The sequence below is a fragment of the Schistocerca gregaria genome, chromosome 1, assembly GCF_023897955.1.
Source record: "Schistocerca gregaria isolate iqSchGreg1 chromosome 1, iqSchGreg1.2, whole genome shotgun sequence".
Lineage (NCBI taxonomy): Eukaryota > Metazoa > Arthropoda > Insecta > Orthoptera > Acrididae > Schistocerca > Schistocerca gregaria.
Genome location: NC_064920.1, coordinates 497,897,084 through 497,920,803, shown reverse-complemented (window position 1 = coordinate 497,920,803; position 23,720 = coordinate 497,897,084). Strand labels below are relative to the sequence as shown.

The following is a 23,720-nucleotide window of genomic DNA, read 5'->3' as shown; positions in this document are numbered from 1 at the left end:
GCTCTCACTGAATAGAAAACTAGATTTACAAGATATTAAGAAAATAGAGAGAAAAATTATTAGGAAAATTCTGGGACCACGATACACACAAGATGGATACAGACTGCAGACCATCAAAACAACTGAAAAACTATCAAATATCGAAAGTGACATCAGAAAGAGACGAATGAAATTTTATGGACACCTACACAGATTACCTGGAAACAGGTTAACTAAACGTCTATTGGACTATGTGACATCACTTAAAGCAACAATACCCTGGGTAACTGAAGTTAAGAAGGATTTGACAAAAGCAAAAATTGACATAACAGACGCATCAGACAGGGATACATTCAGAAGAAAAATTGACAAGTGGAAGTTTACTTCAGAGACGGCACCAAAACCATACCGACCAAAGCGGACTGAAGAAAGAAAGAAGGCCTTTGGGGAGAAAATGAAGAAATATTGGCAAAACAAGAAGAACCTAAAGAAATATTGATAAATCACCTGCTTATCGTTCTCCTATGGGGACATTCGCTAATAATAATAATAATAATAATAATAATACTCTGAACTTACTGTAGGTCACCATAACTGTAAATTATACCTGACAGTGCTAACACTAAGCAAAAATAATAATTGCATTTTTACAAAAATTTGTATCGTATACTGAAAGCTAAGGAAAGGTATCAGAGTTAAAAGTGGATTGAAATAATCACATGAGGATACACAGAAGAAAGAAGGAAGGTGCTTGGTTGTATGAAGAAACTTTGACAAAAAATGCCAAAGGGACAGTTGTGACAGGGATTTATATAGTTAAAAGAATGAAGGCTATGTGGTGCTCTACCATCAGCAATGAGGTCATTGGAGCACTATATTGGATTGAGCACAGATTAGGAAGAGAACTGGCCATAATGTTTTCAAAGGAGTCATCACAGCATTCAACTTTGGAATATCTGAAACTACAGAGAACCTGATGCAAGATGGCTGGAAAGGGGTTTGGAATTGCATTTGGCATGAGTACATTTCAGTGTCGTACCCACTGTACCAACTCACTTTGTGAACTGCACCAACAGGAGGACAAGGGAAATAAGGAGAGCAAATTTAGGAAGACATTAGTAAATTTTACGAGTTGAAGCGCAATTGCACAACATGAAAGAAAGAAGATGGTGGCTGTAGTTTTAAATAACGAATAATGATGACATCTACACATTTATTCCTACTGCTTTGCCAACTTAGGATTTTGTTTCCTTTACCAAATGAATTGTTTTTGCATGTCCAGATTGCAAAATATATACCTCTTCCCTAGAAGCATTTAATATTAAATCAGCAAATGTTTATGTTACACATGTGCTAGCATAATCATACTCTGTTTACAAGGTATAGGTTCTTGTTACATAATGCTTAGGATCACTGGCAATGAATACTACACAAAACTGGAAGTTGTATTTTATCATAAAAATACATTTTTATTTCATTTAAATAAGAAAGTAAATTAAATTAAATTATGTATTTACAGTAACATATTTCCACGATCTACTAGAGAGCTAAGTGCCAGTCATAACTATATAAATTAGTGCTACTATACATCAAATTTAATGAATGATTATGGAATTTTATTTTTACTGTTAAGCACTCTCATTAATCTTCCCGAACTTGTTTTCCATGTGACAGATTAGCTGAAAGCTGTACATAAACATTATACTATGGAGCAGCAAAAGTGGCACTTTACTTGGTTCATGTCTAAGCACACATTTCCCACAGTATCATATCTGCCACAGGTACAGTCCAGGTAGCATCATAGGAATCAATAGCTACTGATTGGGCACTTCTCATTAACAAGATTAATATATCAGCACTGTGCTTCATTTATGCTTCCACCAGCACACCTTTCCAATAATCTGCCAAGTTTGGCTTTAAACACAAAAACTGAAAATTCCAACGACTGAGCCCTAAAGAGTAGCACTAGTGAGCGAAGTTTGCAGAAAAGGTGGAGTGGGTACCTTCTATATTTGCCCATCCAGTCATCAGTTTCACTGCTCCCTAGTATAGAACAATTTATCATTGACAAAGACACCACACAACATTCAGCTCACAGGAAATGAATTACAAACAACAGCAGAGACATCAGTGTCCTCATCAATAAATGAATTCATTAGACATGGGAAAATTTCCAAGACTAAAACCAGACAAAAAGTAAATAATATACAACTGATCAAGGATTAGTTTAAGGCCACATGAAGTGTCATTGAGAGAGGAAGTAGGTTACGGAAGTCAACTGTTTGCAATGTGGGAGAATATAACCAACTTACGGCAACTTTATTTTTTAATAGTTATCCACATATACACCAATGAAAGTGATAGTAAAAAGACTCAGGCTGTTATAGTGCATGAAAAACATTATGCAGGTGTTGGCCTAAGAAGAATTAATCATAACTTTGTTTTTTGCACCAAGTCAACAAAAATTATAAATGCCTTCCAGAAACAATATTTCACTCTGCACCAGAGTGTGTACTGTTTTAACACTTCCTGAAAGATTGAAACTGAGTGTTGAATTGGGGCTTTAATTTGAAACCTGGCGTTTCCTGGGCAGTTCTCTGGCCAACTGAGCTGTCCAGTCAAGACTGGTGACCCAAGCCTACAGCTCTATTTCTACCAGTATTTACTTCCAAGAACACTGTTTGTGAAAGGCAAAGTCCCAATTTGGGTTGCCAATCTGACACAGTTTTAATTTGCTAGGAATTTTCATCATATTACATGACAATGGTTCTACATGAAATGGATTCACATTTGAGCAATAATCAACTGATATTCAGTCTTCTGAAAAATTAACTTTACACTTAAATACATATTACATGAAACAAATAATAAAATATTAGGTTTTCTTTCATATGTGATGAGTTTTTTTACAATAAATTAGCAGCATAAACGTTAAAACTAATCAAGTCCAAACAATCTTTGCTATCCATGGAACATAACTGGAAACCCTTGTATATATTGCAGGTGTATTTTCAGCTCCACATACTGAACTTCCAAATGATGTGACTCCAATTATCTTGTACATGCAGTGTTCAATGTCTCGTACCTGCAGTGGTCCACCTGAATCACCCTGTTGAAGTAACAACAATGAGATATATTACATATTACCAATATCTATATTTGTAGGAAATTAAACTAAATTTTGTTCTGCATTAGTAATTACGTATTCATTCCATACTCCATATGTGAATGGAACAGGAAGAATCCCTCAAAAACTGGTACAACGGAAAGTATGCTCTATTGTAATTCACAGTAGTTTGCAGAATATGGATGTAGATGTAGATATGTAGATGTAGATGTAGATATTTGCTCTGTGTATGGCATATGTATTGAATTCCACAACCATTACATTACTACTTCCTTTCCTCATCCGTACTAATATAAAATGAGACAGTAACTATGTCTGTTTATCATGACTAGACTGCAAAAAAAAGGGGCACTAAAAGGTTGTAGTACAGAATGGAACATCATTTTTATATAAATGAACATAAACTACATTACAAAATTATTCAATTTGTTAAATAAATGTACACAATGCATAATGCATACCTACTTCACTAGCACAATGCATAGATAACCACAATCTGTTGCACACTTCGCTTGGCAACTACACCACATGTGCTGCCGCATCATATGTTAGGGCACTGGAAATACTTTTATAAGCTTTTCCGACAGGTTTCTTACATCAGAACAAGAAATAAGTTTATTTAAACATATATCTTTTATTTCTGAGTTATTAATGAAAGTCCATAGTTTAGGTGACTCGAGTTCATCAACACACGAACTCATAATAAATGCTCAAAATGCCTTCTTACTTCTGAACGTGCATGCAATCATCATATGATGGATTGTTGCACCCTTTCAAATACTTTCTGATGGTTTTGAAGGATTCCCTAACACACTGAAGATTTTCTGCATCTGGATGGTGTGCTGCATCAACTGTTTAAGGTGCCCTCAGAGATAATAATCCAAAGGATTGAGGTCATGGGGGATGTATAGGTCATGAAACCAATCCTCCTCTACCTATTCATCAGTCATGGTAGATACCAGCCAGTGTATCTCAAATACCGAGGCTGAAATTTGCTGGAGCTCCATCATGCATAAACCATATGTTTCTTCTTATTTACAGCGGCATATCACCTAGTATGTCTTGGCGATGTTCTGAATAAAATCCCAACAGATAGCACCTGTAAGGCATGCTGGGAGAACATATGGCTCTACTAGACAGTCTTCTACAATTCCAGTCCACACATTAAGGTTAAACTGATGCTTAAGTCTAGCCTGTATTTTAGTCTGGGGATTATGATCAGCTCATATGATCTGGTTGTGGAAATCTGTTATTCCATCTCTTCCAGTCATTGCCTCATCCTTAAGCAAAACTGAAGAGACTAACAATGGATTGCCAGTTTGCTCAACAAACCATAGATGAAAGTTCTCCTGTAGTCAGTGACCCAGCAGGCGTAGAGCCCTGCACAGTGCTGAAGATGATATGGATACACGAGCTGCTTGTGAAGTCCCTCTATGCTGAATTTTGAAATGCACCACATGCATGAACCACTTGTCTTGCACTGATACCTGGCTCTTCTTTGACAGTCCACAGAAAGTGATCTTGCTGGGCAGGTGTATGTGCAACACATGGTCTTCCTCGATCAGTTGTCTATGGTGCTACAGATTCTGTCTCAGTAAGACAATGGTACAGAGAACGAAAGGCTGGTTAATCAAGTTGTCTTTCACCTGTAAAACCTCTGCAGCCTTTTTTTTCCATACCATTCCCACTACCACACTTAAAAATTGTATGTACCTTCTCATGAAATGAATATCCAGCTGCTTTTAGCCAACTCACTACATTTGTACATGTACATAATGCCTGATGAAGGATGAACATAAACTAGTCTTCATGGCAACACAAGGCAGTCTAGGATACAATGAGTCAAATGAGTGAATAGATAGATGAAGTAGTTGGGCAGTATTTGGCAAACTGTTAGACATCAACTTTCATTAATAACTTGAAAACTAATAATTTTTGAACATTTGTTTATACGAGTTTTTTTGTGTTAGGAACCTACCCCCAAAGTCTGTAAGAGTGTTTTTGAAACACTCTGTGCATGAGACGTTCTTACACAACCAGGTATATACACACTTGACCTGGTCCTCCTCAGCCCAACTGACCACCTTCCTTGATGTTGACCTCCACTTGAATGATGGCTACATGAGTACACATCAGTAGCTCCATCCACATAAAACTTACCAACCACCAACAATACCTCCAGTTTGACAGCTGTGATCCATTCCACACCAGGCAGTCCCTTCTATACGGCCTAGCCACCTGTAGTTGTTGAATCTTTAGTGACAAGTAGTCCCTCTCAAAATATGCTTATGGTCGCACCACAGTCTGGCCACATAGGATAACTCTTCTCACCATAATCCATGTCTCAGACATTTCCTACTCCAAAGGTAGAGCTGCCTGTGAAAGCATCTGTCGTCTACAAATTTAGCTACAGCAACTGTGTTGCATTCTACATAGGCATGATTATTAACAAGCTGTCTGTATTCCTGAATGGCTACTGTCAAAATATGGCCCAGAGACAGCTGGACAACCCAGTTCCCGAACATGCCACTCTGGTTGTTCCTTGCAACATTTTCTGTTCCGGTAAACCCCCTGGCCTTAACATTCAGATTACTAAGTAAGTTAGGTATGAATTGAACAGAAATTGAATGTGCCAAATACAGAATATATATATGGTATAAATATATGGGATTTTCTTTTATTACATAAATGCCTACATAGGTACAATGAATTACACATTCCATTTCAGATAAATTACCAAATCACCCACATTAATTACAGAGAGGAATGTTCATTGTGGGAGATCAAGAAGACAAAATGTTAATATGATATTAGTTGCCAGCAGGAAAACCCAGAATTAATGCCCATATAGTTCTAGGAATCTGGCTGAAACCAAGAGCGAACAGCAGTAAAATTTTAAATCTTAAAATATAAACAACAACAATGGGTTAGATGCTGGTGGCATATGTACTAAAGTAAGTGTCTTTTATATTGTGGTTATAATGAATCACGAGTGTGAAATTATTTTGTTGAAGACAAAAATCAAAAGTAACATTTATAGACCATCAGATTCAGGTACTGTAGTGGCAGAACTCTTCAGGGAAAAAAATTAAGATGGCCATGTGTAAATTTCCCAATAATGCAATGACAAGAGATTTCCACTTAGTAACTACAAACTGTTAAGTTTTATGTGATTAGATAAGTGATAAGGACAAGCATGGATGGATTTTGTACCTAATGTCTTAGCTGAAAATTAGCTTGTGTAATTAGAGAAACAACTGACAGGATGAAGTCTTACATAACGACATGATAAATGGTCCAAGTGTTTTGATTCATTGACCTAGGAAGGGGTACCGGTGGTGACAAAACACCAATACCTATTACTACTACTACTACTACTACTACTACTACTACTACTCTTCGCCATGCTGACTGGCAGTTAATATCAACTACTATATGACACACTTGGCTTGTGCTCCAGTTTAGAATACACTAAAGGGCCATATATTTGCTAGAACTTCAACTCTGAGCATTCACATAGTGAATCATGCATTTGTGAGCAAATCTTATTATACGATTTAAATGCCACATCAGCTTCTTGCAACTACAGCTCATCATTTGATGTGATTAGGTTAAGAAAGGCAAGAAAATAATTCTGCTCTACAAGTACAGAAAAAAATTCAAAGACGTGTCTTTCACTCTGTAATGCCATGTGTCATGATTGTAAATCTCGTGGAAGATTAAAACTGCTAGTCCAGGATTTTAAGCTGAAACCTTGCCTTTCACTGGAAATGTTCTTATCATCTAAGCTTTATAGGTGCGGGGACTCTGCAGGTGACGGCAACTGCCACAGAGAGGAGACTGATTAGCAACAGCAGCATGATGTGGAATATCTGAGGAAAAATAATTCAGTGTGCTTTATTCCTACCACAAACTTATGCCTGTATCCGTCCTGTGTCCCTTACGAAATAAAGTGCATCCTACCTAGAACTGTGTCCATCCCTGGGTAAAATCCACATTGGTGACCTGTGATAATCATGTACAGCTCATCTGAATGCTTTTACATTCTCAGTTTGGATACTTCATGTCAATGATTGCGCTAATTTGCACCTGTCATGTACCTAAATTCCTTTGGCAGGACAGTGACATTTGAAAGCATTTGTTCCGTGTTTCACAGTGAAATACCCAGTAACAAACACAGTTTAAGCAGAAAAATAATCATTCTCAGTGCAGTGTTAAAAGTGCTGGTAATGTTACCTACAGCACCAAACAATGATTCCTAAAGACAATCTTTTGGGTGATTTTGTCCCAGACTTCAATATGCTTGCACATCATCCCAATACTGGGCACTGGCTTCTTGGACATGGCTATTCTCAAATGTTCACTGATGTTGATGTGAATACCATGCCATATGCAGTCCATCTGCAAAACCATGCACCGACAACTCCTCCATCCATTTTGGTTCACAACTCAAGCTGTCTCCATTCTGCTCAGATCAACCAGTGATGTAGTTCACAATTTTTGAGTGCCTTCTGGTCACCTAAGGCCTCTGAGATGACAGTGCACAATTTGTTGCTTTGCTAAGCCACAGACAGAATCAGTGATATTATTCTGGTTCTCCAAGACAGCAATATTACAATGCTTGGAGCAGCAATCAAAACCAGTCAGTTACAATAACTCCTGGAGAACAGGACACTCTCATGACTTTGGTGCCAATTATGTACACTGGGGGGATATTAACCCCATACCTGATCACACACTTTAGACTTCAGATCTTCAGGGTGCTATCCCAAAGACAACAGGTCAAGATTTCACATGAATGTGAATCATTGGAAAACAAATTCATTTTAGCTGGCTGGATTTTTACTATTTTGCATCATCAACAATGTATAAACACGCAGATAAAAATGTCTCTGAGCCTGACTCACAGCAGCTATGCTGCACTAACCACTCAGGTGCAGCCAAACCAATGCAGAACATGACATCAACTCTGCTAGAGGTGGTGTTGACCTTCAGCTGACCATAACAAACATTCACACAACCGACAACCATGCCTCGTACACTCACATTCCTTATGGAATGGCTCCACTGAGTCCACACACAGTTTGGCAACATTGATTGCAACTGTCAGCCACTGTATGATAATCTGAAAACAAAGCATGATCCACAATAGATGCACTATATCACAGTGATGATTCAAGCCATCTCATCCTTCAGTATTTCAATGAAACATCTCATACATGCTACTTCTTTAGAAGAGTGAAAAGCTCTACATCTTTGACTGTGTATGTAGACCATATTTTCTGATTGTCATGGGTCTGAACATGAGTACCTCACCTAATGGACACTCTCTCTCTCTCTCTCTCTCTCTCTCTCTCTCTCTCTCTCTCTCTCTCTCTCTCTCTCTCTCTCTCTCTCATTTGTTTTTTTATGGCTGTCTCAAAAATGTAAGTGTCGCTCTGTAAAGTTTGGCAAACAATTTCACATATCACATTATTATGCAGCATTTTAGAACTATTTAAGGCTGAAACAAAGGAGAGTTGCCAACAAATTGTTTAGTGGCCAAAGCCAAATGCTACTAGTGTTCAGTCGGCTTTTCCTTTAGCTTTTATTTGAGCATCCCTGAGATCTCTTTTACCAATCTTTTCTGTCAGTATCTGGGCAATGTAATTAGGCAAAACTGTGTAATTTTTAGATCGGTCAATGGCCTCTAACCAATGCTGTCAGTCAACGTTCTCATCGGTCTGATGGTAATCTGATGCTGGTTGGTGGAATATATAATTTCATTATCCACAAGTAAAAATTTTCTATGCACCATTTTACCATTTCTGAAGCATTGCCACCAGCAAAAGTGATAAATTTAATATTACATTTATTTTAAATGCCAGTAATATTAAACTACCCTCAGCAGTTCCATCACCTAGACTACAACGCATTTCACAATTGATGTGTGACATCTCCATAGAGTGGAGAACATTGTCAAGAATAAACGCCAATGCCATCCAAATAAAAACAAACAAATTTGCAAAGGCACAGTGCAAGACTGGGAAATTATGGACCTCCTTCAAGATTCTATAATCAACTTACTGACAGAAAGTTTCCCATCCCTGGTTCCACCAGGCAGGTACTGAGTGATGTTTTGCAAAACTGAATTCAACTTTTTGTGCCCACATCAATAAGGAAGGACATATTCTTCCAAATCCAATTTTTCTCACCCTGGCATACATTCACTGACATGAAATGGCTTACGCTGTCTTACAATGCCTAATATTTAAAAGGAGTGCATATACTGCACATGTATGTGCATGTCTTGACATCACAGCAAGATAGGTCATCATGCACAACCACTACTTGGTCATTTTGAGATTCCAAAACATCTCTTCCTGAGTCTCAAGGCTATTGTTATATACTCTACATCATCAATCATGTGACGGGCTGGGTGGAAGCCATTTTCCTCAAGGGAATTATGACAGAGCTGATTGCAAGAGAATTTGTTGACACATGAATATCTCATTTCAGCTGCCCTAACTCTATAACCACTGACTGATGAAGACAGTTTGAATTAGTTCTGTTTAACAAACTATACAACCCGTATGATGTTACAGCACAATGGCCTACCAACCTTAGTGCAATGACCTCAAGGTTCGATCACACTGTAAAATTAAAGCTGCCCTTATGTGCCATTGCAGTTATTTGATGGAAGCATTGCATTGTCCCTTGGGTGCTATTAGGTGTATGCACCACTCACACAGATGGGATGAGATTGAAAATGTGGCAGATCAGTTACAAATGTTCAAATCTGCTGATCATAAATGTTCAAGATTGCTCTACAGCATGCTTTTAACAGATTTGTAACATGCAAAGGTTGATATGGTTTAGTAAGACTTGCTGCAATTTGAAGCTAAGTTACAGACTTATTGCAAAAGTAAAGAGAGCTTTACACTAATTAATGCAATTTGAAGTAAATAAAGTATCCAATAGCAAGACCAATTTTAGTGTACAATATTAATATGTGCATGACCAAAAATATTGCTTTTCTGAAATTAAGAGGTAGATTCTGCATTCTTGTGTAGCTAGGTAATTAAGGTATGGTACTTTATTGGCCTAATTTATAATGTGTGAAAAAAAAAAAAAAACATTTCTCACAATATTGAAAGCCTAACACTGTACAGTTGATTGTTAAACTTGAAGCATTTCTTTGTATCTTATGGGAATAGTTATGCCATATGGAAAACCTCAATTACACAAATAAAAGTGGCCAAATAACCACTGTACAGCTGTGAACTGTGATACAAAACTAATGAAAAATTTAAATACATAAAAACTGTACACATTTGTCAAGTAATAAATCATGAATTATAATGAGAAGATATGTACTTGTCAAACACATCCTCACAGGATCAATTTTATGTTTATGAACTGGCTGTTGACCCTCACTGCAAGAACAGCAGAATTTTTTTTAAGTATTTTATGGTCAGTTACAAAGTTATGAGCGGCTACATTATAACTACATTAAAGAGTTACATTGTACTATCAAATACATATTTGACCTCTATTAACATAAATTTACCTGACATGTATCCTTGCTTCCCTTCGGATCACCAGCGCAAAGCATACCATTATCATCTATGCCATTTGGAAGCCTGAAGTTAGCTCTATATGTCCCATTGCACTCAGAGAAGGGTTGAAATGGCAATGTCACTTTCATGAGCTCATTGCTACCTTCTCTATCAACTGAAACACAAGTTAAAAGTATTTTATGACTATAATGATCTTATTTATGTTATCAGATATCATAAAAATAATTTTGAGTGGAAAAATTAAAAAAAAAAATATTACAAAGTTTCACTCCAGTCATTTTGTGAAAAATTAACATAGCAGGTGAATAGTGACAACTGCAGAGTAGTTGTTTCCCCACACAATTTCCTGATTTTTATTTATTTATTTATTTATTTATTTATTTTTTGCTGCTGTCCATTTAACGATCAGTTTTCAGACATTGCCATGCCTTTAGTTCACATGCACAATGCTTTAGTTTGTATACACATAAATGCATATGTTGATATAAAAAGTTATGATTAATAATTACCTTTTTTTGTAGTGCAAACAAACTTATGGCAATAGATGCTAATAATTTTGCAGACAGATTACAGCTTAAAATTTTCTTTTGAGTAACAGCATTTCTCTATTAATGAATGTTTCAGTTTATTCTTTAAGGCTTCTAAATTAGCTACGTTAAGATCAGTTTGTAAAAAGTTGTTCTTAGTTTGTGTGGACTGCAGTCTGCAACCTTTTTATTACTTGTAATTCTGTAAAAGTTTTCCCTTGCCTGTGTACTGTACTATGTACATTACTGTTTATTACCAACAATATTAGGAAAAGGATAGATTGCTGCTCACCATAAACATGTCCCACTGAGTCGCAGACAGGCACAACAAAAAGATGCATATTGATAGCTTTTGGTCAAAGCCTTGTTCAGAAAAACACACGCACACGCACACGCACATGCACATGCACAGTTAGACAAGCAAGTACACCTCACGCACATATCACCACTACCACTGGCAGCTCTGACTAGGATATGACTCATGTGAATAGCAACCTGGAGTGAGACAGGGAAGGTGGAGAGATAGCAGGGTATAGGTCTGGGGAGAGAAGAGTGCTTGCTGTCTGGTGGGGCATGCGGGGACTACAGACTGCCAAGTGAGTATCAGGATGTGGGGTGTGGGGGGAAAATGGGGAGGAGAGAAGGAGAGTATAGGGGAAGGGGGAAAGATGGGTGGGTACACTGGCAGAGGGCAGCACATACAGAGGGTGAGGGAATGTGAAAAGAGAGGAGATGATAGGACAAGGGGGGCAGAAACTGGTGGGTGGACGATGTGTGGACAGTAGGTCACCATAGGTTTAGGTTCAGATCATTTCCTAATACTGTTGATGTTCCAACCTGGAGTTTCTATGGTTTGATTTTATGTTTTAATGCATTACATTCGGAGTATAGTTTCAGAAACAGGATTGTCAGTAGGATGTACATATAATAAATGGGAATAGATGGTAAGTATTTAATTTTTTCTGAAGATTCCTCTACAATGCTTTCTCTTGTTTACTGCCTTTTTGTAGCCTCAGAAGCCTGTCTGTATAGACTGCTGGTGCCCCACCCCAGACCTCAGTACCATACTGAAAATGCAAATGTATCAATCTAAAATATATTTGCCTTAAAGTATCTTAGGCTAGGAAGACCAACACAAGTTTCAGTATATACACATTTGTACTGATTTTGATATATGTGCTCTATCCATAATAGGTGTTCATCAATAATAACAACAAAAAATGTGTGTTTATTTGTATATCTAAGTGCCAGTGGAGTTGTGAATGGAATAAGATTTATACTTAGATTATAACCATGCAGGACTGCACTGTCACTGTTTTCTCTTTATTTACAAGTAGCTTATTTACAATACGATAAGTAGACAGAATGTTGTAATTAATTTCACTTCTGTTAGCAGCCGTTTTCATACCACTGCCCCAGCTGACAAGGGGTGTGTGATCCACATAGCTTACAACCTTGTAAGTTTGGTGTTCAGTTAAATCATTAAGATAGCACAATGAACAGGAAAGGCCCTAACATACTTCGTTGAAGCATACCACATTGAAGTACTTTGCAGGTTGACTTAGTTGTCAGCAACTGTTCATTCCTCTTGTAAGTTAGCTTAACACACTGTTTCACATCTTTCAAATAGGAGGTAAGTAGTTTTAAGGCTGCTCCGCCCTTCCTGTTGTCTTCTAATTTATGTAATAGAATGGTATGGTTCATGGTACCAAAAGTATTACTCATACAGAGGAAAGTGGCTGTTACCTTTTCTCCTTCAACCAGCTTGTTTAATACTAGTATTTCATATATAAAAGTTGCTACTGCAATCATAGTAGGTCTTCCTTTTTTTGTTCTGATGTTAATTATATTTGCCCATAGTTTTTGTCAGTTTTTATTCCTTTCTAGTACACTCGTAGAATTTAAGTGATTTTTCAAGAGATCGGGGAAATCACCATGGCACAGGGAGGTATGTAGTATGTGTGTCATACGTTTCACTCATTCTCTTCCATATTTCTTTAGCAGCTTACATGAAATGTCATCTCAGTTTCTAGACATCTTAGCTTGACATTTTGAGATAATGGCTAGGAAGCCCCTCTTGATAACTCTGTGGGTGAGAAAAGATTGGCTGCTGTTTCTAACAAAAAAATTGTGTATTTAGTCATGTATTTCACTTGTGCCAATCTTAATGAAGTTTTGTAAGCATTTCACAAACGCTTGTTTCTTATTATTTATTATTTCATTATTTTATTTTAATGTTATGCTATTGTGTTTACAATATTGCTGTTTCTCACACTCTTTATACATTATTTTTCAGGCTGCTTTGCTAACTAAACTGGAGCTTTTTATTTGACAAGCATATTTATGAGCCTTCGAGTTAGTCAAGGAATCTCTGTATATTTTTCATGACCAAACAGATGTTCATTAACAAAAATATTATTATATGGGGTATCAAACAAAGTTTATGATTGGAATCCATGCCATTCATGTTTTATGTTAATGATCTGGCAGGCAGAAATATCTAGTTAGATTCAATATGTGATTCTCAGATCTGGTGCCAGATCACACTTTGTAAATGCCACAGTTTTCTTCAAGGCATCTGCTTGACATTGTGAGGTTACTGCTGACAAATAGCAATTGCCAGTGCACATACGGTGATGGCCTTCTTAAGGAAGCCTCATCTGATAGTTGTGCATGTGCAACTCAGTTGCTTCCAGTTTGATGAATGTTGGATGTTCAGAGACCCCTAGCAGGAGCTTAGCTGTGCCATTCAGACATGCACCAGGTCAGCAGTGTTCCTGCTGAGTACTGCTGTGTCTGTGAATCAAACCAAAACTTGGCAGCTAGATGGTTTCTCCATCATGTTACAGTGGAACTGTCATCAAAAATTCCCAAGTTTCTCTATACATAAAGACAGCAGGTACAGGGTTCCACACTGTACTTAATTGGAATCCTGAGTCCCTTTTTATTCAGTTATCTGTCATGTGATTATGTATTGCCTCCTTTATCACAGAGTCCCATATAAATGAAATGAAGATATAATCATAGGTTCTCATACATTATGTGTTATCCTGTACTAAGGCAATGTTCTGCTATTACAGATTTATATGGTTTGCTCAGACAGTGATCTTGCATTGTAGGACATATCTGTCCAATAGATACCATTCCACGCCCACAAAGAATCTTTAACACATATTGATTCTTTAAGGTGAATTCACCTTTAATAGTATTCAATGAATTTCTCAGTTGGCAAGAGGATAATGGACAAATCTAATGTTGTCCCAGTTGAAGACTCTTATGATAGTTGAGGAAATACAATGAAAGAACAGTAAGAAAGCTCTGATAGAGGGTGCCTCTGTTTCTTCATTTTGTTCCCTCAGCTGGACTTCTTTTTCTTGCAGAGTGAGATGAATTCATATTTCAGAATGTTCATGCTGTCAGGAAACTGTCTGCAGTTGTTGAAGCTTGCCCAACAAACTGTCAAGATCAGATACAATGTCTGCTCTGTGAACAAGGGCATGCAATTCACCATCATGTCATGCAGGATATTGATAACTTGTAGCCTACAAATTACAATCAGTGTGAGTAGGCTTGCACCAAAAGCTATGCTCCAGTGTTACATAACATCCAAGAAGGGTAATGTGCCACCTTTTTCCATCTCCATCATAAAGTAAATATTCACATGGAATGAATTAAGAATCTGAAGGAACACAGGTAATGAAACTTCCTGGTAGATTAAAACTGTGATGAATGAGGACTCAAATCCCAGATCATCTTTACTTCCACCAGTACCTCACCTCCTACCCTTCAAATTTCACCCACGTTCTCCTGCCAAAATTGCAGGACTAGCACTCTTGGAAATAGGATTTTGTGGAGACTTGGCCCCACAATATACTTCAACTGAAAACTAGACAGATGAAAAAAGTAAGTAAACTCTTTATTATTTAAAGAATAGTCATCATAATAACTGTTAAAAGATTTATCCCACTGTGATGCAAGACAGTCAGTACCTTCATGGAAAAAAGTTTGCAGTTGCCTATGAAACACTGATTGCACTTATTTATCAGAAGCAAATTAATGGCCACAAATGTCTTGCTTCAAAGTTACAAAAATATGGAAATCGCGTGGGGCAAGATTGGGACTGTATAGAGGATGGGTAAGGGTCTGCACACATGTTGTAAAGGCTGTTTTGAGCATGGTGTATAAGTTTAGCTGGGAAGCCCTTACACATCCTCTGTATAGTAGTGATCTCTCGCCGTGTGATTTCCATATTTTTGGAGCTCTGAAGAAAAACATTCATGGCACCACTTTGTTTCAGATGAAGAGGTGCCCACCTGAGTATAATCTCAAATGAATTCACAATTGTGAATAAAGACTACCATTGCCAGTAGAATGGAATGACAACAATGAAAATTTGTGGCAGGCCAGGACACGAACCCTGATTTTCAGCTTTTTGTGAGTGGTTACCTTACCATTTGGCTATCTGTGCATGACTCTACACCTGATAGTAGTCCTTATTTGCAATTGCAAATTCATTTGATGTGTTTATAATGGCTGTGGTCGCTGCAGTGCCTGTTCCTGTTTACATGCCTGCATGTCCAAAGGAAATTTGGACTGTAATCAGAGTAACACAGGCACTGCAACACTGGGCAAGTGACTTCCAAGCACAACACCTAACCCATATGGGAATATACATAATGGACGTACAAGTACAGGTCATAGACACATTGTTGACAACATATGGAAGTTTGGGTCTGGCCATGAGTCATGCATGGATAGCCAAATGATAAGGTGACTGCTTGCAATAAGCAGATTGGAGTCTCAGTCTGGCACCCATTTTCATTGTCATCATACCATTCTACAGGTGATGGTAGCACTTATTTGCAATTGCAAATTCATTTCATGTGTTTCGTAACAGCTGTGGTCACCACAGTGCCTGTTCCTGTGGACATCCATGCATGTCCAAAGGAACTTTACATTGTAATCAGAATAGCACAGGCATGATTATACCCACAAGGGTATAATCATGGTTCCATAGGCAATCACAAAAATTTTTCCATGGTAACATTGACCATATTATCTTATAGTGGATTAAATGTGTTAACAATTGTGGTGATTGCTTTTGAAATAATAAACAGTATACATAATACTTTTTTCCCATCTGTGTTGTTTTTATTAGATTGCGTATTATATTAGTAGCTTCCCCGGTCAGAGGAAGCTGGTAGATAAAGTATGAGAAACTGATGTACACACCCTGTGACACAGTAAAAATTATCATTTTGTGACATGGATCAGAAAAGAGCAATGATTTTTCTGGGTTATGTTGGATCCATCTGTAAGTTGACACTTCCTCTATTGAATTCAATGTTTGTCATCTCTCTCTCTCTCTCTCTCTCTCTCTCTCTCTCTCTCTCTCTCTCTCTCTCTCTCTCTCTCTTTTTTAGATCTGTTCATTCTTGTCCATACTGGGAACAATATAGGAGTGGAACAGTTAAGCTCTGTAAGAGTATTCAAAATACGCTAGACACTTATATAGAGAAACTAATAGATAGCCATTTGTGAGCATGCATTACAGTGGTATTTAAAATTGTTATATAAAACAAACTTACGCCAATCCTGACGACCAAATCCTGTAGCAATGCCCTTATCAGATGCTGGAGGTGCAAAAGTGTCGTACAGACATGCAGGCCTTACAAAACCAGTAAACGATACATCACGGTCCAGCTCAAAAATGGCAATGTCATTATAGCGTTTGGGCGGATTGTATCTTGGATGGCGTATCCGACGTACAATATTAAACTCCTGGGGCTCTGTATTAGTATTTGTTTCATTCAACAACAAGGCTCCAAGAAGTACTCGCCTAGCACACCCCCTGGATACAAAAACCAATTATTTTTACACTGCACTTTATTAACCAAAACAAAAAATACAAAAACAAAGTCTATTCAACAGAATAAATATTCCAAGAAAACCACAGAGAACACATGTAAAGATGATTTCTATACTACTTTGTTTTATTTGAAATATACAGCAGAGTCCCACTAATCTAAACCCCGGTAATCTGAATGTTCAGTTAATCTGAATATGAAAAATGTTAATCTAAGTATGGAAAACTGTGCAGTTAACTGCTGTACATGCACACTATTTTAATTTACGCAGTACAGTAAACATGTATGAGAAAAATTGGTTAGAAAACATTAGGTTTAAACAACACATAACAACGATAAAAAATTTGTCAAACTTACTAAAATACAGCAGATATGTTTTCCCTACTTTTTAGATGACAAAAACACAGTCCTTGTTTTTTGGCGTAATGAAGACAGTCTGTTATATGACACGTAGTTGTGCCATCATCTCATAAACATCAAGTCAGCACTTGTAGCAATAGGCTGTTGCTCCAAATAACGTAGTGCGAGTCAAGGGATTCTGCTGCTTCACTGTGTGGGACCAGCTGTCCTTTGTCGCTTTCAGGCTCATTTTCACTTCCATCACAGCAGACCACTTCTTCCTGGTCTTTAGTCACAGCAGCAACTAAATCAGTGTCAGTAAGGTTCTCCACACATGCCCCATCCGCTACCATCTGCTCATATAACATCTCCTTCACTAGCTTCTTCACATCTAGGGATTGTCTGTATTATCTGTAGTAGATTTTCCTCTTCATTTTCAACTAAGTTGTCCTGAAATTCAAGAGATGCCCACAGTTTTCTCCACAATTTTCTCAGAGTATTTTCTGAAATATTCTGCCATGCCTCAGCGGCCCAATAAACATCATCCTTCACAGTGGTCTTTTTTATTTTGTCCACTAAATGAATGCTATCATCTTGGACCAGCATTCTTAAAAATTGTTTTCTGTAAATCAGTTTTAATGTTTGCAGTACACCCTGGTCCATCAGCTGTAGAAGTGGTGTAACATTCGGTGGCAAAAACTTCGCCACAATTTCTCCATCATATAATTCCTCAGTGCTAGGGTGAGATGGCACATTATCAATGAAAATGATTTGCATGGGGAGACAATGATTTTCCTTAGAAAACTGTCGAACAGAGGGAACAAAAGGCCATCAAACCATTCTTTGAACAGCTTATCACCCATCCATGCTTTTGTCTGGTTGCGATAATATACAGGTAGGGACTTCACGTTGCAGTTTTTAAAAGATCTGGGCATAGCAGATTTGCTGATCAGCATTAAAGGCAGCTTGTGATTACCAGCAGCATTGCTGCCCACTAATAAAGTCACATGATCTATGCACGTTTTAAAACCAGGAGCATTGTCTTCTGCTTTTGATGTCGGGCTTTTTGTCGGCAATGCCCTAAAATTAAGGCCAGTCTAGTCAGCGTTATAAATTTGTTGGGGAGAATACTTTCCCTCTCTTATCCTTTTTTCCCAACTCACCCAAGTATTTCTTTGCTGCATTACAGTCAGAAGAAATTTCTCTCCAGTAATTGTTAGCTGGTGGATTCCATGATATTTTTTGAATCTGTCCAACCAACCCATACTCGCACTAAAAGACTCATCACCATTCATTAACTTGTACAGGTAAACAGGCTTCTCCTGAACCATGTTCCACTCAAAGGAGTTCCCCTTCCTCTTTCCTGCGTAAACCAAAGGGAAAGAGCTTCATCCACTTTATCGTACTGGGAATATTTCAAAGTCTGCTGAATTTCAAATGTTTTCCCTGGAGACGTTGCACAGGACTGTTCAAGCTTCACTCAGTTCCTCTTCCAATCACAAATGGTTGCTTTACCAACACCTAGTTCCGTTGCCAGTTTAGATACATTTTCACCATTGTCTATCTGCTTCAGTGCATTCAGTTTTTCTTTGAGAGGTAACATTGTATGTTTTCGTTTACTCATTATGAAAATATTTTAACGCAAGCAAAATGCTACCATAATGAGAGTAATGTAGGTTATGGGGAGCCCATTGTAAAAATTAATATTTAGCTGAGAGTACTTATTCCCTGAAATAAACGTCATATCAAGATGCATAAAGTACACTAGCTGTTGTGGTTGAATCATCTTATTTTCCAGGTCCCTGGTCAGGTATATAAAGCCACAAGTTGCCATAGTAAACGTTAACAATGCTGTCACTGTTTACGAAGTAGGTGCAGAGAGAGTTGAAAGGAAAACATGCTCAACTGCAATGATCATCATCTTATAGCTGAGGCCGTCAGTTCGAAGACTGTGTTGATTTACTGAACTGTGCAATCCTCTTCATAACTACTACAATTTACATCCATCTGAACCTGCTGACTAAAGACAAGCCATGATCTTCCTCTACAGTTTCTACCTTGCACCCGCAAAACCACCTTGCATTACCAATATGACGATCCCTTGATGGCTCACAATGTGCCCTACAAAACTGCTCTTCTTTAAGCCAAGTTGTGCAGTAAATTTCTTTTCTCCCAGTTTGATTGAGTACCTCCTCATTAGTTATCCACTCTACACACCTAATCTTAAATGGTCTCCCGTAACACCACATTTCAAAAGTTGCTAGTCTTTTTCTGTTTGAACTATTTACCTTCAATATTTCACTTTTGTGCCATGATATCTGAAGAAATTACTTCTGAACACTTAAATTTATGGTCGCTGTCAAGAAATTTCAGTGTTAAGAACTTTGTATTTTTCACAAACATTTCTCTTGCTATTACTGACACACATGTCATATCCCCTCTACTTCAATCACTGTCAGCTATTTTGCTACACAAATAGCAAAAGCTATTTACTATTTTTATTTTTATTGTCTCTTTTCGCAATTCAATTCCTTACTATCATCTGATCTGATTCATTTACATTCAAGTACTCTTGTTTTATTTTTGTTTATATTAGTTTTATAATACCTTTTCCAGACTGTATCCAATTTGTTCAGCTGTTATTCCAAACACACCACCATCTCTGACAGACTTTCAATGCCTTCAGCAAAGCTCAAAGTTTTAATTTTGTCTTGCTGATCTTAAATCCTTTTCCGAAATTTCACCTTGGTTTCCTTTACTGCCTGGTCATGTTCAGACTGAGTAACATCTGGAGTAGGCTACAGCCCATTCTCACTCCCTTTTGATTGTCTGCCTCCCTATCATATCTTTTGACTAATAACTGGTCTGATTTCTGTACAAGTTGCAGGCTATCTTCTCCTCCCTGAATTTTATCCTTGCTAACTTCACAGCTCCAAAAAGTGTATTCCAGTGAACACAGTCAAAAGCTGTTTCCGTATTTACAAATCTACAAATGAGGGTTTTAATTTCTTCAGTCTATGTTCTCAGAAAATTCTTATTATCAGTAATGGCTGCAAGTGCATATTTTTCTTCAGACCTCAAATTTATCTTCCCTTATGTCAGTTTGTACCTGTCTTCCCATTCTGCTGCAAATAATTTGTATCAGTGTCCTGCAGCCATGAATTATTAAACTGATTCTACAGTAATATATTAAAAACAAAGATTCCAAGACTTACCAAGCGGGAAAGCGCCAGCAGACAGGCACATGAACAAAACACACAAACACACACACAGAATTACGAGCTTTCGCAACTGGCAGTTGCTTCGTCAGGAAAGAGGGAAGGAGAGGGAAAAATGAAAGGATGTGGGTTTTAAGGGAGAGGGTAAGGAGTCATTCCAATCCCGGGAGCGGAAAGACTTCCCCTAGGGGAAAAAAAGGACAGGTGTACACTCACACACACACACACACACACACACACACACACACACACACACACACACATATCCATCCGCACATACACAGACACAAGCAGTCTACACCTGTCTTGTCATTTAAATTCAATATCTCTTGTGTTATCCAAGGACCTGTATAGACTCTTGTTTTTTTTTGTTTTTTCCCCTATCTAATCCACTGCTGCCTTCACTATTTCATCTCCCAAAGCTACCATTTGCCTTCTATTATATTCTCTTTTCCTGTTTTAGTCAATTGTTGCCTGAATTTCCCTTTAAAACTCTCCACAAGCAGTGATTCTTTCAATTTATCCGACACACTTCTTAATTTCCTTACTTTCTACTTTTTTTAATCTTCAGTTTGTAGCCGGTAAATTATGGGCAGTCCACGTCTAGCCCTTGAAATATTTTTCAGTTTAAAATGTGGTTTTTAAAATCTCTTGTCTTACCATTATGTGATGTTGTTGTGGTCTGACTGATTTGATGCAGCTCCCCATGCCACTCTATTATGTGCAAGCTTCTTCATCTCCCAGTACCTACAGCAACCTACATCCTTCAGAATCTGCTTAGTGTATTCATCTCTTGGTCTCCCTCTACAATTTTTACTCTCCACACTGCCCTCCAATACTAAATTGGTGATCCCTTGATGCCTCAGAACATGTCCTACCAACCAATCCCTTCTTCTCGTCAAGTTGTGCCACAAACTTCTCTTCTCCCCAATCCTATTCAATACCTTCTCGTTAGTTATGTGATCTACCCACCTAATCTTCAGCATTCTTCTGTAGCACAACATTTCGAACACTTCTATTCTCTTCTTGTCCAAACTATTTATTGTCCATGTTTCACTTCCATACATGGCTACACTCCATACAAATACTTTCAGAAATGACTTCCTGACACTTAAATCTATACTCGGTGTTAACAAAATTCTCTCCTTCAGAAACGCTTTCCTTGCCATTGCCAGTCTACATTTTATATCCTCTCTACTTCGACCATTATCAGTTATTTTGCTCCCCAAATAGCAAAACTCCTTTACTACTTTAAGTGTCTCATTTCCTAATCTAATTCCCTCAGCATCACCCAACTTAATTTGACTACATTCCATTATCCTCGTTTTGTTTTTGTTGATGTTCATCTTATACCCTCCTTCCAAGACACTGTCCATTCCGTACAACTGCACTTCCAAGTCCTTTGCTGTCTCTGACAGAATTACAATGTCATCGGCGAACCTCAAAGTTTTTATTTCTTCTCCCTGGATTTTAATACCTTCTCTGAATTTTTCTTTTGTTTCCTTTACTGCTTGCTCAATATACAGATTGAATAACATCGGAGAGAGGCTACAACCCTGTCTTACTCCCTTCCCAACAACTGCTTCCCTTTCATGCCCCTCGACTCTTATAACTGCCATCTGGTTTCTATACAAATTGTAAATAGACTTTCGCTCCCTGTATTTTACCCCTGCCATCTTTAGAATTTGAAAGAGAGTATTCCAGTCAACATTGTCAAAAGCTTTCTCTAAGTCTACAATGCTAGAAACGTAGGTTTGCTTTCCTTAATCTTTCTTCTAAGATAAGTCATAAGGTCAGTATTGCCTCACGTGTTCCAGTATTTCTACGGAATCCAAACTGATCTTCCCCGAGGTCAGCTTCTACTAGTTTTTCCATTCGTGTGTAAAGAATTCATGTTAGTATTTTGCAGCTGTGGCTTATTAGACTGATTGTTCAGTAATTTTCACATCTGTCAACACCTGCTTTCTTTGGGATTGGAATTATTATGTTCTTCTTAAAGTCTGAGGGTATTTCGCCTGTCTCATACATCTTGCTCACCATATGGTAGAGTTTTGACAGGACTGGCTCTCCCAAGGCCATCAGTAGTTCCAATAGAATGTTGTCTACTCCGGGGACCTTGTTTCAACTCAGGTCTTTCAATGCTCTGTCAAACTCTTCACGCAGTATCGCATCTCCTATCTCATCCTCACCTACATCCTCCTCCATTTCCATAATATTGTCCTCAAGTACATTGCCCTTGTATAGCCCCTCTATATACTCCTTCCACCTTTCTGCTTTCCCTTCTTTGGTTAGAACTGGGTTTCCATCTGAGCTCTTAATATTCATACAAGTGGTTCTCTTTTCTCCAAAGGTCTCTTTAATTTTCCTGTAGGCAGTATCTATCTTACCCCTAGCGAGATAAGCCTCTACATCCTTACATTTGTCCTCTAGCCATCCCTGCTTAGCCATTTTGCACTTCCTGTCGATGTCATTTTTGAGATGTTTGTATTCCTTTTAGCCTGCTTCATTTACTGCATTTTTATATTTTCTCCTTTCATCAATTAAATTTAATATTTCTTCTGTTACCCAAGGATTTCTACTAGCCCTCGTCTTTTTACCTATGCGATCCTCCGCTGCTTTCACTACTTCATCCCTCAGAGCTATCCATTCTTCTTCTACTGTATTTCTTTCCCCCATTACTGTCAATTGTTCCCATATGCTCTCCCTGAAACTCTGTACAACTTCTTCTTCTTTCAGTTTATCCAGGTCCCATCTCCTTAAATTAGCACCTTTTTGTAGTTTCTTCAGTTTTAATCTACAGTTCATAACCAATAGATTGTGGTCAGAGTCCACATCTGCCCCTGGAAATGTCTTACAATTTAAAACTTGGTTCCTAAATCTCTGTCTTACCATTATATAATCTATCTGATACCTTTTAGTATCTCCAGGGTTCTTCCATGTATACAACCTTCTTTCATGATTCTTAAGCCAAGTATTAACTATGATTAAGTTGTGCACTGTGCAAAATTCTACCAGGCGGCTTCCTCTTTCATTTCTTATCCCCATTTCTTTGCCCCAGTCCATATCCACCTACTACTTTTCCTTCTCTCCCTTTTCCTACACTC

At 37.9% G+C, this 23,720-nt stretch overlaps 1 protein-coding gene across 1 annotated transcript in view; it reads right to left on the bottom strand.

Annotated features, from left to right (window-relative positions):
* Positions 1–1,422: 1,422 nt before the first annotated feature.
* The window catches only part of LOC126353952 (serine protease snake-like), a 96,156-nt gene continuing 73,858 nt past the window's right edge, over positions 1,423–23,720 (bottom strand). The window contains exons 5-7 of the mRNA XM_050003252.1: positions 16,781–17,043; positions 10,656–10,819; positions 1,423–3,088 (exon numbers count right to left, since the gene is read on the bottom strand). Of these exons, the coding sequence (XP_049859209.1) occupies positions 2,921–3,088; positions 10,656–10,819; positions 16,781–17,043 (595 nt within the window). The 3' untranslated portion in view covers positions 1,423–2,920. The remainder of the gene's footprint in view (positions 3,089–10,655; positions 10,820–16,780; positions 17,044–23,720) is intronic.